Source organism: Pelobates fuscus, chromosome 13 (assembly GCF_036172605.1).
Source record: "Pelobates fuscus isolate aPelFus1 chromosome 13, aPelFus1.pri, whole genome shotgun sequence".
In the NCBI taxonomy this organism is placed as follows: domain Eukaryota; kingdom Metazoa; phylum Chordata; class Amphibia; order Anura; family Pelobatidae; genus Pelobates; species Pelobates fuscus.
The window spans coordinates 98,320,212-98,337,952 of NC_086329.1; the positions used below are offsets into that span (position 1 = coordinate 98,320,212).

General features: G+C 44.7%; 1 protein-coding gene across 2 annotated transcripts in view; it reads right to left on the reverse strand.

Annotated features, from left to right (window-relative positions):
- Positions 1-8,360: 8,360 nt before the first annotated feature.
- LOC134583077 (high affinity immunoglobulin gamma Fc receptor I-like) overlaps positions 8,361-17,741 on the reverse strand; it is a 40,500-nt gene continuing 31,119 nt past the window's right edge. For both annotated transcript variants that reach the window (XM_063439835.1, XM_063439834.1), the window contains exon 6: positions 8,361-8,819. In XM_063439835.1, coding sequence (XP_063295905.1) covers positions 8,767-8,819 — 53 coding nt within the window. In that variant the 3' untranslated portion in view covers positions 8,361-8,766. The remainder of the gene's footprint in view (positions 8,820-17,741) is intronic.

Below are 17,741 nucleotides of genomic sequence, written 5' to 3' on the forward strand. Positions count from 1 at the left end.
TAAGGATACCAAATAAGGTCACTGTTTAGTAGATAGCTCTCCTAATTTGGTACCCTTATGTGGGACTGCCTATTTAAGGATGCCCAGGGCACTGTTTAGTGGGTAGCTCTCCTAATTTGGTACCCTTATGTGGGAATGCCTATTTAACCCCTTAAGGACAGACAACGGATATATTCCGTCATGATTCCCTTTTATTCCAGAAGTTGTGTCATTAAGGGGTTAAGGATACCAAATTAGGACACTGTTTAGTGGGTAGCTCTCATAATTTGGTACCCTTATGTGGGACTGCCTATTTAAGGATACCAAATAAGGTCACTGTTTAGTAGATAGCTCTCATAATTTGGTACCCTTATGTGGGACTGCCTATTTAAGGATGCCAAATTAGGGCACTGTTTAGTAGATAGCTACTCTAATGTGCTACCCTTATATAGAATTGCCTATTAAAGAATAGCAAATCAGTGTTTTGTTTACTAGTTAGCTCCCTTTATGTGTGACTCATATATATAAAATGTCCATATTTAGGATATCAAATGATTGAGCTACACTGCACACATCGGAAAATGACAAATTGTCAAAATGTGCAAATTACTGTATGTGTGTATCATTAAATACATGAGCATGCATGGGTAAAATGATAGTGTATGTGACTGTGTGCATACATTGGTTTATATGACTGTGAATGTAGTGATGGCTGAGGTGGAAAAGCCTCTGTCTATGGAGGATCCTGCAGTCAAGCAGCATCCTTCACAGACCTTAGAGTTGTACTCTTGCAAGCTGAAGTGCCAGGAGCTAAAGAGGACCAGTGGGAATAAGGTGACAGCACCCGATATGGGCATGTTCAGGTAAATATAACTCACCCCTCAAAAACCACACTGCTAGTGGAGCATTCACCATTGCCAGGCACCACCTCCCCTCTCCACCTACTGCCTCCGTGAGAGTTTACGCTTTCTGCCAGAGTTAAGCCCAGTAGAGGAGCAAGCCATGAACAATGTCTGATGGACCCTAGATAGGAAGTCCAAGCCATTCTTACATTCGGGTGTGGTGTGTGTGTGTGTGGGGGGGGGGGGGGTGTACCAGGGCACTCCTGACACTATAACCTCTACAGCAGTGGTAGCAAAAGGTAGATCCCCAGATATTGTCAAACTACAAATACAAATCCCAAGTATCATTGAAGCTGTAGTTTGAAAACATCTGGGGATCTACCTTTTGGGCACCCCTGCTCTACAGTGTGCTATAGTGTTTGCAGTGTTTCTTTGACTTCATAAAGTGGCAGTTTCTGTTTTATAAATTAATAAATGATTGCTCGTGGTAATGTCCAAAAAGTTAATGTTTTTCCTATTACAATATTTTATCTTCTTCTGTCTACCTTCCAAAGTATCTACTTCTCCTGCCTCACCTTGATGTCTACAGCAGGCTGTGTCATTTGTCGAGAAAGCAAACAATCACAGGTGATACTAAGCAATGCAACGGTGGACAAAATACTAGATCAATCATAGGTATTCTTCAGAGAACTGTGAGTCAGGATTCGTGGCCATTGGGAGAATCAAGGTAAGTGAGGATTCTCTGTTAGATTGCTGCTGACAAATTTATCCCCTGAGTATTAGGATGAGTGTTTTACACTTCTTTTGTTAGCACCCACTGTGTATTTTTGTTCTAGAACTAAAGATGTTTCTAGTCTTGGGAAAAAAGAGAATTGTACCTGCTGCAAGAAAGAGCACGAACACAGCAGTAAATGGACTTTGTTTATTTCAGTGCTGTCCAAACTGTCACGATTCCGGGAACCCAACACGCTAACAGACACACACACACACAGAAAAGATGCCGTACCGGACCTTAGAGTGGCCGGGCTAAGCACCCACAGAATAGTCAGGAGACAAGCCGAGTCAGGGGAACCAGAAAACAGGATAACGATAAACAAGCCGAGGTCAAAGGGTAGGAGAAAGTCACAGAGTCAGAATAACAAGCCAGAGAGTACGTAACCAGAAATCACAAGTTCAGAATCAATACTATACAGCAAAGACCACAACAGGGCAGGGAGGAACAGGAAAGGTGAGTATAAATACCCTAGGTTAAATTCTGATTGGATAACTTCCAATCAGAATTAACAATCACACGTGGGAGATATCTAAGCCTCCCACTGTGATTGTGGTACTGTTGCTTTAACGCCGGGTCACTCACGTGACCCCGGCGTTTGCATAAATCAACGGCCTTCCAGCGTGCAGCGTTATACATGCTGCCGCTGGGAGGCGTGACGGATGCGAGCGGCGAGCGGCGGAGAGGAGACGCCGCTCGCTGACAGGTAGGAGGAGGGGAGACCACGACATAACCCCCCCCTCGAGGACCGCCCAACGGGCGGGAAGCCGAAGGCTTCAAAGGAAACCGCGCATGAAAGGAGCGGACCAAAGAGGGCGCGTTCACGTCAGAGGCAGAAACCCATGACCGCTCCTCAGGACCGTATCCCTTCCAGTCAATCAGATACTGCAAGCGACCCCGAGAAAAACGAGAATCAAGCAGGGCAGCCACGTCGTACACGTCACTAGAGGCTGCGCGGATGGAAACTGGACACCTGAGAGGACCAGAGAATCGATTACAGAGCAGGGGCTTCAAAAGGGAGGTGTGAAAGGTGTTAGGAATACGCATGGAAGGAGGCAAGTCCAGGGAGTAGGACACAGGATTGACCCTACGCAATACCTTGAAGGGGCCAAGGAACCTGGGTGCGAATTTCAGAGAGGGGACCCTGAGGCGGAGATTCTTAGAGGACAACCAAACCCTATCACCCGGAACATAAGAAGGAGCAGCACCTCTACGGCGATCAGCAAATCTCTTCTGAGCAACAGCCACTCGAGAAAGAGTAGCATGGACCTGATCCCACATCTTCCATAAGGAGGTTAGGTGCTCGTCCAAAGCGGGTATTCCCTTGTCGGAGAATACGCCGGGAAGGACAGAGGGTTGGAACCCATAAGCAACCAAAAAAGGACTTAAGCCAGTGGACGAATGAGTCACAGTGTTTCTGGCAAACTCAGCCCAGGGAAGGAGGTGAGACCAGTTGTCCTGGTGTGCATTCGTGAAGCAGCGTAAATACAGCTCCACAGATTGATTCGCCCGTTCGGCAGCTCCATTGGATTGTGGATGATAGGAGGAGGTAAATGACAAGGAAATCCCCATCTCAGCACAAAAGCCCCTCCAAAACCGAGAGACAAACTGAGGACCCCTGTCGGATACGATATCCTGTGGTATACCATGCAAGCGGAAAACCTCATTGGCAAACACCCGAGCCAACTGAACCGCAGAAGGTAGTTTTTTGAGTGGAATAAAGTGTGCCATCTTAGAGAACCTATCAGTCACAGTCAAAATTACTGTCATTCCATCGGATGAAGGAAGATCAACAATAAAGTCCATGGATAGGTGGGTCCATGGTTTCTTGGGTACGGACAAAGGCATCAGGAGACCCTGGGGTTTAACAGTAGGGGACTTACACTGTGCACAAACACGACAAGCCTGCACATAATCCACTACGTCTTTCTTAAGTGAAGGCCACCAGAATTGTTGAAGGAGACCTTTGTATGTTTTGGTAACCCCTGGGTGACCAGCCGTTTTGGTGGTGTGAAATAAAACTAACAATTTCTTTCTATCTCTTTCTTTCACGTATAATCTATCAACAGGTGTCTCAGAGGGTGCTTGGGTTTGGTATGCCTTGATACCATCCAGGAAAAGGGACGAAATAACCAAATGGGTAGCGGCTATTATCTTAGACGTGGGTACAATGGGTTCAGGAGCGGGAGCAATAGACTCCAAAGGTTCGTATTGTCGGGAGATAGCATCAGCCTTGACATTACGGTACCCAGGCCTATATGTGATAATGAACTGAAAGCGTGAAAGAAATAAGGACCATCTGGCTTGACGAGAGGACAATCTTTTAGCATCAGCTATATAGGAGAGATTCTTATGATCAGTGATAACCAGGATTTCGTGTCTGGCTCCTTCCAATAAGTATCTCCACTCTTTAAAAGCCATCACAATAGCTAATAGTTCCCTGTTCCCGACATCATAATTTTTCTCCGAATCAGATAGTTTTTTAGAAAAGTAGCAACATGGATGGAGGGGTTCGTTATAGGATAGTCTTTGTGACAATACAGCTCCCACACCTGATTCTGAAGCGTCTACTTCCATTACAAAGGGAAGGGAAGGATCGGGATGGTGTTATACAGGGGCAGTGGCAAATGCCTTTTTGAGAGTCTCAAAGGCTTTAATGGCTTCAGGAGTCCAAACCCTGGGGTGCAAACCCTTTTTAGTCAGTTTAGTGATAGGAGCAATGACTGATGAAAAGTTTTTAATAAATCTGCGGTAATAATTGGCAAAGCCTATAAACCGCTGTATTGCTTTAAGGCCTTGAGGAAGAGGCCAAGACAACATGGCTTCTAATTTTGAAGGATCCATGCTGAACCCCTGTTCAGAAATGATGTACCCTAGGAATTGTACTGATGTTTGGTCGAATAAACATTTCTCCAATTTACAATAAAGACCATTTTGTAGCAATCTCTTAAGTACCTTCCTCACATGGGCATGATGAGACTCCAGATCAGGAGAAAATACAAGTATATCATCGAGATAGACCACGGCACAGACATGTAGTAAATCTCTAAGGACATCATTGATGAGGTCCTGAAAGACAGCAGGAGCATTACACAGTCCGAAAGGCATGACTAGATACTCGTAATGCCCACTGCGTGTATTGAACGCTGTCTTCCATTCATCGTTTTCTTTTATGCGAACCAAGTTATAAGCCCCCCTGAGGTCTAGTTTGGTAAAAAATCTAGAACCTTTGACACGGTCAAACAACTCAGTAATGAGAGGGATAGGATAAGCATTTTTAACTGTTATATTATTCAGGCCTCTATAGTCTATACATGGCCTTAAATCGCCCTCTTTCTTGGCAACAAAAAAGAAACCAGCACCAGCCGGAGAGGAGGACCTTCTGATAAAACCTTTACGTAAGGATTCCTGTATGTACTCCTCCATGACCTGGTTTTCTTTCTCAGAAAGCGGGTAGACCTTGCCCCTAGGAGGCATCTTTCCAGGTAACAAGTTTATGGCACAATCATAATCCCGATGAGGGGGTAGTCTATCAGCTTCCCTTTTTTCAAAGACCAATGCGAGGTCTGCATAGACAGGGGGGACAGAAACAGAAAGGGGTTTAGCTGTAGGGACATTGAGTAAACAAACGGGACGTAAACGGACCATACAGTCTCGTTGACAGGATTCCCCCCAGGAGAGTATATCCAAACAACCCCAATCAAGTACCGGGTTATGCTTAGCTAACCAGGGGAAGCCCAGTATGATGGAAGCTGTAGGGGAGTCAATTATTTGGAAGGTTATCCTTTCTTTGTGTAAGGCACCCACGGCCATTACCATTTCTTGGGTCTCATGGGTCACCAGGGGTTTCTCAAGTGGTCTACCATCTATGGCCTCAACGGCCAAGGGTGTGGCCTTTTGGATCAGATTCAAGGCTGCGGTTTTAGCAAAGTTCTCATCGATAAAGTTATCTGCAGCACCTGAATCGATCGAGGCTTTAGTTGTAATCGTGGTTTGATTGTCCAAAAGAGTAACCGTAATGAATGGTCTGGAGATGGACACATGAGGGGAAAAAACCATAACTCCCGAGGCCGACCCCTCTCTAGGCCTTAGGTGCTGTAGTTTCCCTGCAAACTAGGACAGTTACTTCGGAGATGCCCCCTCTTACCACAATAAAGGCACAAACCCTCCCTTCTGCGGTATGTCCTTTCAGCTTCAGATAAGCCTACAGCACCTAATTGCATGGGTTCGGGAGGTGGTTGAGTAGGGGGAGGTAACGCTAGTAGTGCAGTACTGGGTAAAGCAGGTAACCCCTGTGTATTCATTCTTCTTTGACTACGCCTCTCTCTTATACGGTTGTCAATTAGAATGATATAATCTATTAGATCATCCAGAAGAATAGGCAATTCCCTGGATGCTATTTCGTCTAATATGTAAGCGGCCAAACCCTCCTGAAAAGCTGTTACGAGGGAGTCGTTATTCCAAACCACTTCAGCTGCCAGAGTGCGGAATTCAATGGTATAATCCGCTACTGATCTACTGCCCTGTCGGATCCTGAGCAGAGCTTTGCCAGCAGAAGCAACCCGGCCGGGCTGATCAAACGTACGTTTGAAAGCTGTTAGAAAGTCTGCAAAGGACATTGGGGACGTGTTCTCCCACATGGGGTTGGCCCATGCTAGAGCTTTTCCTGACAAATGGTTGATCAGAAAAGCAATCTTGGCTCTGTCAGTGGGGTATGAGCGCGGATTCATCACCAAATGAATATCAATTTGGTTGAGGAAACCACGGCACGATGCTGGATCACCGCTATAGCGCTGAGGTGGCGTCATGTGAACCACGTGAGCAGGAGCGGTTACCGGATCAGGGCTGGGTTCTGGCCCAGCAGCAACAACTTCTTGAACGGCAGGTTGCAAGTGGGCAGTACGAGCCAGTATGGTTTGTAAAACTGATCCATACGATGGTCTAAACCATCCATTCTAGCCTCCTGATTAACTAGGAGCTGTGGAATGTCAGCAGGTTCCATAATGGCCCTGTTGTAATGTCACGATTCCGGGAACCCAACACGCTAACAGACACACACACACACAGAAAAGATGCCGTACCGGACCTTAGAGTGGCCGGGCTAAGCACCCACAGAATAGTCAGGAGACAAGCCGAGTCAGGGGAACCAGAAAACAGGATAACGATAAACAAGCCGAGGTCAAAGGGTAGGAGAAAGTCACAGAGTCAGAATAACAAGCCAGAGAGTACGTAACCAGAAATCACAAGTTCAGAATCAATACTATACAGCAAAGACCACAACAGGGCAGGGAGGAACAGGAAAGGTGAGTATAAATACCCTAGGTTAAATTCTGATTGGATAACTTCCAATCAGAATTAACAATCACACGTGGGAGATATCTAAGCCTCCCACTGTGATTGTGGTACTGTTGCTTTAACGCCGGGTCACTCACGTGACCCCGGCGTTTGCATAAATCAACGGCCTTCCAGCGTGCAGCGTTATACATGCTGCCGCTGGGAGGCGTGACGGATGCGAGCGGCGAGCGGCGGAGAGGAGACGCCGCTCGCTGACAGGTAGGAGGAGGGGAGACCACGGGCGGCGATGGACTGAGGGTGAGTGCTGCGAGCTGCGAGCAGCCTCCCCTACTAGCCGCCCGCGGACCCCTGACACAAACGATTTAACGTAAAAAAAAAAATCTTTGCAATCAGTAACCTTTCCTTCGCCCACTTGTTGAAGTGCACTCATGAGCTGTTTTCCCAAGATTAACAACCCCTGTAAAATTGTATTACAATTTGAACTGACTACCCAGAATCCACAGGTGTCTGAACTTTACTCCCACATGTTCAGCTGAGGAGTAAACTCGTAGCCAAAAATGATGTTGTTTCTGAAGAACTATGATTTAACTTGGCTTGGACTGATGTCAGCGTCTCCCGTATAATCTCGCTTATTAATGACTTGAGGGAATTCTCAGAGAAAACATTATAGTTGGTAAGATGGTAACAAGAATATAACACGGACTTCAACAAACTTCCAAATATCTCGTCCAAAGATACATTGATGTGCTAGTCATGGCTTAAGGATTAGAAACATTGTTCTAGGTGCCATATTGCTCTAGTCCACCACACAATATAACTGGATCTTGGGCTGTATAGGTGGCCGAGACCCTATTTTATCTCATTGCCCACTCTGTCCTGGAAACAGTCATTAAACAATGCTTTATCTGAGTAACCCTCCCCGACATCATCTTGATATGTTACAGCTTGTCTATCTTTCGAGTACCACAGAGTTTTGTATTGACATGGACCAAACATTGGAGTATATTTATACAAAAAAGCAAGTCCTGCGCTCAAACTCCCATCACTCCTTGGCGGCAGCAACGACCGTAGTACACATCAGCCCCAATACATACAGTAAAAAACAAATAAAAATCCCTAAATCCCTATGTATATTTAAACAAATGGAGGTTATTTAGTTACTTCATTGGCCATTGGAGGGAATACCCACCTGCCCCGTCAAGGCAAACCTCTCAAGCGGGTCCTACACTGACCCTTCACCCTGCTTCATTGAACTTCTGGGAAAGATATCTCTAATGATACAGAGAGTGGTATTTTTTTTTATCTACACCCCTACATGCTTATTAACCCTTAATGTAGGAGTATATATATAAAAAAAATACCCCTATGTGTCTCATTAGAGATATCTTTGCCATAAGCTCAAGGAAGCAAGGTGAAAGGCCAGTGTAGGACAAACCTGAGAGGTTTGCCTTAACGTTGGCAGGTGGGCATTCCGTCCAATGGCCATTGGAGTAACTAACTAACCTCCATTTGTTTAAATATACATAAGGATTTCGGAGAGAGCGCAGGTAACTTTTTTTCATTGGAGTGTATTTAATCTAAATTCCTTATGGAGGGTAAGGAGCACGAAGCAATCCAATATTTTTTTTAGTTTTTATTTTGCTGAAATATATGAAGCTAGGAAGATGATTATGCCCCATTGGCAGGAAGTCCAAGCTGAAGAAGCATCTTTGCATTTGGTAGCATGCGTAGGTATAGGAATGAGATTAATTAGCGTGATTCGTAGAGGATCAGCTTTACTTTATCAGCTACATATGTGGTGTTACGAGGCCATGACAGCCAGTGACAGCTCCCCGATGCTAGTTAAAGCTGACATCGTTAGAGATGATCTCAAGACATTCAGATTTTGTTTGGTTTGAACTTCTTTTTTTCACCACTGAGTGGATAATGGGCTGTAAAAGGAAAACACAAATCGTGTGTATTAGATCTGCCATCATCACCCGGCTTTTATAATGTCAGTAACAGAACAAGCCAAGTCCGCCCACAAGGATGAAGTGTGTGTAGAATGTGTGTAGTGGATGGGGTATGTGTGTCATGTATGCAGTGTGTACAGTGGATGCAGATTGTACATTTTGTGTATTGTCTGTAATGTTTGTATGCATTAAATGCAGTGTGTGTGTGTACAGTGAATGAAGAGTGTGAGTTTGTGTAGTGGATGTAGTTTGTGTATAGTGAATGCACAGTGTGTGATTGTATAATGATTGCAGAGTGTGTTTTTGTAGTGGATGTAGTGTGTGCATAGTGACTGCAGAGTGTGTTAGTGAATGTAATGTGTGTAGTGAGTGCAGAGTGAGTTTAGTTAATGTAGTGAATGCCGATGTGTATAGTGAATGTAGTGTGTGTAGTCAGTGCAGAGTGTATAGTGAGTGTAGTTTTTGTAGTGAGTGCAGAGTGTGTATAGTCAATGTAGTGTGTTTGTAGTGAGTGCAACGTGGGTTTAGTGCATGTGGTGTATTTGTAGGGAGTGCAGAGTGTGTATAGTGAATGTAAGTGCAGAGTGTGTATAGTGAAGGCGGTGTGCTTGTAGTGAGTGCAAAGTGTGTATAGTGAAGGCGGTGTGCTTGTAGTGAGTGCAGAGTGTGTATAGTGAAGGTGGTATGCTTGTAGTGAGTGCAAAGTGTGTATACTGAATGTGGTGTGTGCAACATGTGTTTAGTGAATTTAGTGTGTTTGTAGTGAATGCAAAGTGTGTATATTGAATGTAGTGTGTGTGTGTGTAGTGAGTGCAGAGTGTGTGCTTGTAAGGGTGCAGTGTGTTTGTAAAATAAGGGGAGAAGCATTTTTTAAATATATTTTATTTGTGTATATTTCATATTATTCCACCCTCCCTTCTTCTTACCTTGCCACGGAGGGGGGAGATCACATTGTTGAGGGAGCCAGCCGATGTACATTGCAGTGGGGGGGGGGGGGGGGGGGGGGGGGGCAGCAGCACACTCTGTCTTCCTTTGCAGCTCCTCTTTGTATAACTCTTGCAAGAGCGGTCTGCGTGCTGTGCGGAACATTGCCATGGCAAACTGTGGCAACGCTCTGAAGGCTGCAGGGCTCAGAAATGTTAGACAGAGAGAATCTGGAAAGGAAGACAGAGTGTGCTGTTGGGCCCCCCTCTGCAATGTACAGGTAGCTAGGGGCCCGCAGTGCACATTGTTTTGGCGGAAATCGCTATTTATATATATGTAAATATATATATATATATATACAGTTGCAAGAAAAAGTATGTGAAACCTTTGGAATGATATGGATTTCTGCACAAATTGGTCATAAAATGTGATCTGATCATCATCTAAGTCACAACAATAGACAATCACAGTCTGCTTAAACTAATAACACACAAAGAATGAAATGTTGCCATGTTTTTATTGAACACACCATGTAAACATTCACAGTGCAGATGGAAAGAGTATGTGAACCCCTAGACTAATGACATCTCCAAGAGCTAATTGGAGTGAGATGTCAGTCAACTGGAGTCCAATCAATGAGATGAGATTGGAGGTGTTGGTTACAGCTGCCCTGCCCTATAAAAAAACCACACACCAGTTCTGGGTTTGCTTTTCACAAGAAGCATTGCCTGATGTGAATGATGCCTTGCACAAAAGAGCTCTCAGAAGACCTACGATTAAGAATTGTTGCCTTGCATAAAGCTGGAAAGGGTTATAAAAGTATCTCCAAAAGCCTTGCTGTTCATCAGTCCACAGTAAGACAAATTGTCTATAAATGGAGACAGTTCAGCACTGCTGCTACTCTCCCTAGGAGTGGCCGACCTGTAAAGATGACTGCAAGAGCACAGTGCAGACTGCTCAATGAGGTGAAGAAGAATCCTAGAGTGTCAGCTAAAGACTTACAAAAGTCACTGGCAAATGCTAACATTCCTGTTAGCGAATCTACAATACGTAAAACACTAAATAAGTCTTTATTCTGTATCCCATTGCTATCTTATCTTTGAAACAATAAAAAAGATATTAAACAAAAAAAAAAAAAAAAACACTAAATAAGAATGGATTCCATGGGAGGATACCACAGAGGAAGCCACTGCTGTCCAAACAAAACATTGCTGCACGTTTACAGTTTGCACAAGAGCACCTGGATGTTCCACAGCAGTACTGGCAAAATATTCTGTGGACAGATTAAACCAAAGTTGAGTTGTTTGGAAGAAACACACAACACTATGTGTGGCGAAAAAGAGGCACAGCACACCAACATCAAAACCTCATCCCAACTGTAAAGTATGGTGGTGGGGGCATCATGGTTTGGGGCTGCTTTGCTGCATCAGGGCCTGGACAGATTGCTATAATTGAAGGAAAAATTAATTCCCAAGTTTATCAAGACATTTTGCAGGAGAACTTAAGGCCATCTGTCTACCAGCTGAAGCTCGACAGAAGATGGATGTTGCAGCAGGACAATGACCCAAAGTATAGAAGTAAATCACCAACAGAATGGCTTAAACAGAAGAAAATACGCCTTCTGAAGTGGCCCAGTCAGAGTCCTGACCTCAACCCGATTGAGATGCTGTGGCATGACCTCAAGAAAGCGATTCACACCAGACATCCCAAGAATATTGCTGAACTGAAACAGTTCTGTAAAGAGGAATGGTCAAGAATTACTCCTGACCGTTGTGCACCTCTGATCTGCAACTACGTTTGGTTGAAGTTATTGCTGCCAAAGGAGGTTCAACCAGTTATTAAATCCAAGGGTTCACATACTTTTTCCACCTGCACTGTGAATGTTTACATGGTGTGTTCAATAAAAACATGGCAACATGTCATTCTTTGTGTGTTATTAGTTAAAGCAGACTGTGATTGTCTATTGTGGTGACTTAGATGATGATCAGATCACATTTTATGACCAATTTGTGCAGAAATCCACATCATTCCAAAGGGTTCATATACTTTTTCTTGCAACTGTGTGTGTGTGTATATATATATATATATATATATATATATATACCCATAAGGAATGTGGGGCTCAGACTGCCAGAGCAGTCCGGGCCCCCCAGGATCGCGGGGCATGCCCTGATGGCGGCCCTGCCCGAGACCCGAGACAGACTCTCAAAATGCAGAACTGTCCCGGGCAGGACATGTGGGCACCCTGGGTGCCAGGGTACTCCTGGCACCATAACCACTACAACACACTGTAGTGTTTATGATGATTGGAGAGTTTCTTTAAAATGTGCGTTGTGCCTTGACCTGCAGCTATTTCCGGGAACTGTTTACATCACTACATGCTTTTTGTTGCTGATAATCACAAAATATATGAGGCCTAACACAGGGGCTTTCTGATTAAATCTTTTCAAAATCTGATATCTTCTCTTTGAAATTGCAGTAAAAGTGTAAAATATCAATGGAAGTTTCTCCAATCACAAGTTTGAGAGCAGGATGGCTAAATAGCAACAGTCGTTGTAGCGGAGATCTGGTATTCCACAGGTTATCTCCACTAAAGATCCTAGTGAGGCTCAGGAACAAGTAATACAATCCCATAGAACAATAGTCACAGCAAGCAAAGTAATCCACGAATAGCCCAATACAGATCCCAATGACTGGACGACACACAGCATCAGGAGCAGAACTGACTTTTAATCACACAACCTCCTTTTAAAGGATTCTCCCATGCAAGGGAGGGATTCACATTAATTTGTACAGTAGCCAATAGTGTAATGGTTACCTCCCACATATCTCCTCCCCTCAGTGTGACACATAATCCACTTACACATACTACAGTTTTACCCGAATTCTGGATGTACCCCAAAACAGTCAGATACAATTATATAAGGGGTACCCCCTGGTAACCCTGATCTGGGTGACCAACATATTCAAAATTCACCCAGATCGGACCAGGGGTTCGGGAGTTAATTGGAAGAGGCAATTTGACCGACCGCACACGAGGTAGTATCCGAAAAAGGATCCATGTGTTTTGGCCTTGCGGTCGGTCTCTGTTCGGGAGATAAAACATACAGAATTACTTGACATCCAACGTTAAATCGGATTCGTATGAATACCCTTGTTCGGTACATTTAGTTCACCGAACGAGGGGCTGGTTGGCCCCTCCGTTCGGGAGTTATGGAGCTCTGGAGGTCTCAGCGGTGTTCGGGTGATTGAGTGTCTGATTTGAGTTCCAGACACTCGACGACCAAACACCGCTGAGATTTTCTTGCGTAAGATGGCCGCCGCCACGCGGTTCGTATGCCGAATGGCGGCCACCCAGATATGTATACAAAGTACCGATTGCATGGTCAATTAGCTTGCGGTTAGAGAAGTGTGAAAGCCTAACGAGGTGCACACTTCTCTCTGGGGTACTCTGATGGTTCGGTAGTTTTCATTCGTATGGAATACGGACGGAAAACTACCGAACAATCAGACGAATGCTACATACAATATATCTATACAGGGGAATAATCACACAAAATACATTTTTAAAGCAAACTTTGAGGACAGCCCCATGCCATCCGCTACAGTCGTTTCCAAAGTTTATTTGGGTGTATAAAAATGCATACCTTGCCTCCTCAGCATTTATGGATTGTGGGAGACTTCAGTGCCCCTTGAAGCTTCAGGCACACTGTAGCATCTTCAGAGAAAGTCTGTAACATGCTTAGCATTTCTTTTTTTCAGCATTACCATACAGGTACATGCACAGTGTGCATACAGTAAATTAGTAATTATTTAATACAAAAACCTCATTAATGACAGTGTCACTTTATATAGTTAAATAAATAAATAATAGTTTATATCCAGATTTTCCCTATTGATGGCTAATGATGTGTGCTGATATTTTGGGCACCAGTTTCAAAAATGTTTTATTACGCAACTGGAAATAGTGCAGAGGACAGATCCAATATAAAGAGAATAGTGTCAGGGTACCTGTGGTCTCTACCTCCGAAAGAGGTAGAGACTTAGCTGTTCCTCCATCCAGACGGTCTGATGGCTCCCTTCCCCGCGGTCTATCCGGTCATGCTAGGCCGGCCGCGAGGGAGTGACTGCCTTTTACAGCATCTAGGCAGGAAGTAGTCATCAGGACACTCCCCCGGAACGACCTGTCAGTCAATTGCTGCAGGACCAATCAAGACGCCTCGGAGGCGTGGTTACTGCTCTGAATAGGGTATTTAACAGAGCTTCTTTCATTAGCTCATTGCCCTGTCGTGGTTCTAGCTTGTTCTAGTCACTCAGTGCTTGTGTATTCTATTATCCCTTTTGGTTTTGACCCGGCTTGTTTACCTTACTCTGCTTATCTCTGTTACCCTTGATTCGGCTTGTCTCTCGCTTACCTGTCTTCTGTTACCCTCGACCTCGGCTTGTCTTTGACCATTCTATACTGTGCTACTTACGTTAGTCCGGCCATTCTAAGGTCCGTATACGTATCTGGCTACTGTTTGTACTCTGCGTGTTGGATCCCTGTCCCGATCCTGACATTACGACAGGGCCAATGGATCCTGCGAGTACAAACAGTCAGCTTGCCTCTCCTGATCCTAGGTTTGAAGCCATGGATCACAGAATGGATCAGATGGCGCTTGCGCTACAGGCTCTATTATCTCGTGCCAATAACCCACCAGAGGAGATACGTAATACCCCTGTTTCTCCTGCCGGTTCAGGTCTAGAGGTAGCCACAGTGGGTGCTTCTTCTCACATTACCCCCCCAGTACGCTATGGTGGGGCTCCTGAGAAGTGTCGTGGTTTCTTAAACCAAATTAGTATCCATTTTGAATTGCAGCCTCGCTCTTATCCTACAGAGAGGGCAAAGGTAGGATTTATTATCACCCTACTTATTGAGAAAGCTCTGAGATGGGCCAACCCATTATGGGAGAACGATAACCCATTAGTTTATAACTATAACGCCTTTGTAGCTGCTTTTAGAAGAACATTTGACCCTCCAGGTAGAAAGGTTAATGCAGCCAGACTACTGTTGCGTCTGAGACAGGAGAACCGAACACTGGTGGATTATGCACTAGAGTTCAGGTCTCTGGCGTCAGAGGTCAAGTGGAATGAGCAGGCGTATATGGATGTATTTTTGAATGGCTTATCTGAAGTAATCCTTGATGAGGTTGCTACCAGAGAACTCCCTGAGAATTTAGAGGATTTAATTTCGTTCATCTCTCGTATAGATGAACGTTTAAGAGAGAGACAGAACACTCGAGAGAAGTACCGGAGACCTTCTATTAGGTTAGCCCCCGCTTTTCCAAGTCCTGACTCCACGGTATCTTTGCTTCCTGAACCTATGCAGATAGGGTATACCCGCCTCTCTGAGGAGGAAAGACAGTACAGGAGAAGAGAGGATTTGTGTATGTATTGTGGAGCTAAGGGTCTTTTACTCTCAAACTGTTCTAACCGCCCGGGAAACGCTCGCACCTAAGTCTCTCTAGAGGACAGGCCTTGGGTGTTTCTATTTTGTCCTCTAATCCTAAGTATAAAGATCACAGGCTTCTGCTACCAGTTTCCTTAACTTGTGGGAGGGAAGTAGTAAGGGCTATGGCTTTGATAGATTCCGGTGCTGCTGAGAATTTTATCGACCAAGCCTTTGCCAGTGAAAACAATTTCCCATCCCAGCTAAGGGAGACACCCTTGGCCGTTGAGGCCATAGATGGTAGACCACTACTAGACCCTGTTATCTTTCGTGAAACCATACCCATTGAGTTAAATGTTGGCATCCTACACATGGAGAATTTATCTCTTCTGCTCATTTCGTCTCCTTCCGTTCCCATAGTTCTGGGGTACCCATGGTTGAAGGAACATAACCCTATTATTGATTGGGAGTTAGGGGAGATACTCTCGTGGGGCCAGGGCTGCCAGGATCGGTGTTAGTGCAAGGTTTCTCCATTAGCTAATATTAACATACAAGAGAATCCTACTCAGTCCACAGAAAGACAAATACCAGACCTTTACCTAGACTTAAGGGCAGTGTTTGACAAGAAGAATGCCGATTCTTTGCCGCCACACAGGTCATTTGACTGTAAAATTAAGCTTCTACCCGGGACTATGCCTCCCAGGGGCCATGTATATCCTTTGTCTGTTCAGGAGAACTCGGTTCTAGAGGAGTATATTCAGGAGAATTTAGAAAAGGGATTCATCAGGAGGTCTTCTTCTCCGGCCGGGGTGGGGTTCTTTTTCATTAAAAAGAAAGATGGCACGCTGAGACCTTGTATCGATTACCGAGGCTTAAATAAAATAACTGTCAGAAATGCCTATCCCATCCCACTGATTACCGAGTTATTTGATCGTCTTAAGGGCTCCAAAATCTTCACCAAGTTAGATCTCAGAGGGGCTTACAATTTGGTGAGAATCCAGCAAGGTCACGAGTGGATGACGGCATTCAATACCCGGTATGGCCATTACGAGTACACTGTTATGCCATTTGGACTATGCAATGCTCCTGCAGTATTTCAAGAGTTGATTAATGAGGTACTTAGGGAGTTTCAGCATGATTGTGTTATTGTTTACCTGGACGACATACTAATACACTCTAAGGAGATTGAGACTCACCATAGACAGGTCAGAAAGGTGTTACACAAACTTCTGCAACATGGTCTATACTGCAAATTGGAGAAGTGCAGTTTTGATCAGTCTCAGGTAGACTTTCTTGGGTACGTGATTTCTGGGGAAGGTTTTAAAATGGATCCTGGTAAACTCCAATCTATTTTAGACTGGCCTTTGAACCAAAGGACTCAAGGCTATCCAAAGGTTTATTGGTTTTTCCAACTACTATAGGCGCTTCATTAAGGGTTACTCCTCTATCATTGCGCCTATTACCAATATGACGAAACAAGGGGCTGATACTAAGTTCTGGTCTGAGGAAGCTCTTTGTGCTTTTAAGACTCTCAAGGAACTTTTTGCCTCAGCTCCCATTCTAGTTCATCCTGATACGACTCTGCCTTTCCTGCTCGAGGTCGATGCTTCTGAGACAGGAGTTGGGGCTGTTCTGTCTCAAAGGTTAGGGGTGGATAAACCGTTACACCCTTGTGGTTTCTTCTCTAAAAAAATTTCTGGGCCTGAGAGCAGATATGACATCGGGGAGAGGGAGCTGTTAGCGGTCATTAAGGTTTTAAAGGAGTGGAGACATTTACTGGAAGGGACACTACACCCTGTTACTATCCTAACGGATCATAAGAACTTGTCTTATATTGGGGAGGCTAAGCGCTTGTCCGCCAGGCAGGCTCGCTGGGCGTTGTTCCTCACTCACTTTAATTATGTACTTACGTATAGACCTAGTTCTAAGAACTCTAAAGCCGATGCTTTGTCTCGTCAATATGAACCATACACTATAGCTGAACCACTTCTGTCATCCATAGTTCCTAAGGGGAATATCATTGCGAACACGAATCTCAGGATTCACTCTCCATTGCTTTCTGAGATCATGAAGTTTCAGCATTTGGCACCCAAACAGACTCCTGGGGATCGACACTTCATTCCTGCCGCTCTCCAACTGGAGGTGCTACGCTTTCTCCATAACAGCAAGGTGGCTGGGCATCCTGGTATCCGCAAGACTTATGCGCTGGTCTCTAAAGATTTTTGGTGGCCTGACTTACGCAAGGATATTAAAGAATTCATCGGGGCATGTGAAGTTTGTACCAAGACCAAGCTACCCCATTCGCTTCCATGCGGATTTCTGCACCCTTTAGAGGTTCCTGAAAAGCCTTGGTCCTGTCTGGCAATGGACTTCATTGTTGATTTGCCTATCTCTAAAAAGCAGACTGTCATCCTCACTGTGGTAGACAGATTTACTAAAATGGCTCACTTCATTCCCTTACCTAAACTCCCATCTTCGCCCGAATTAGCGGAGATATTCGCCAGGGAGATTTTCCGGTTGCATGGGATACCTTCCCAAATTGTCTCTGA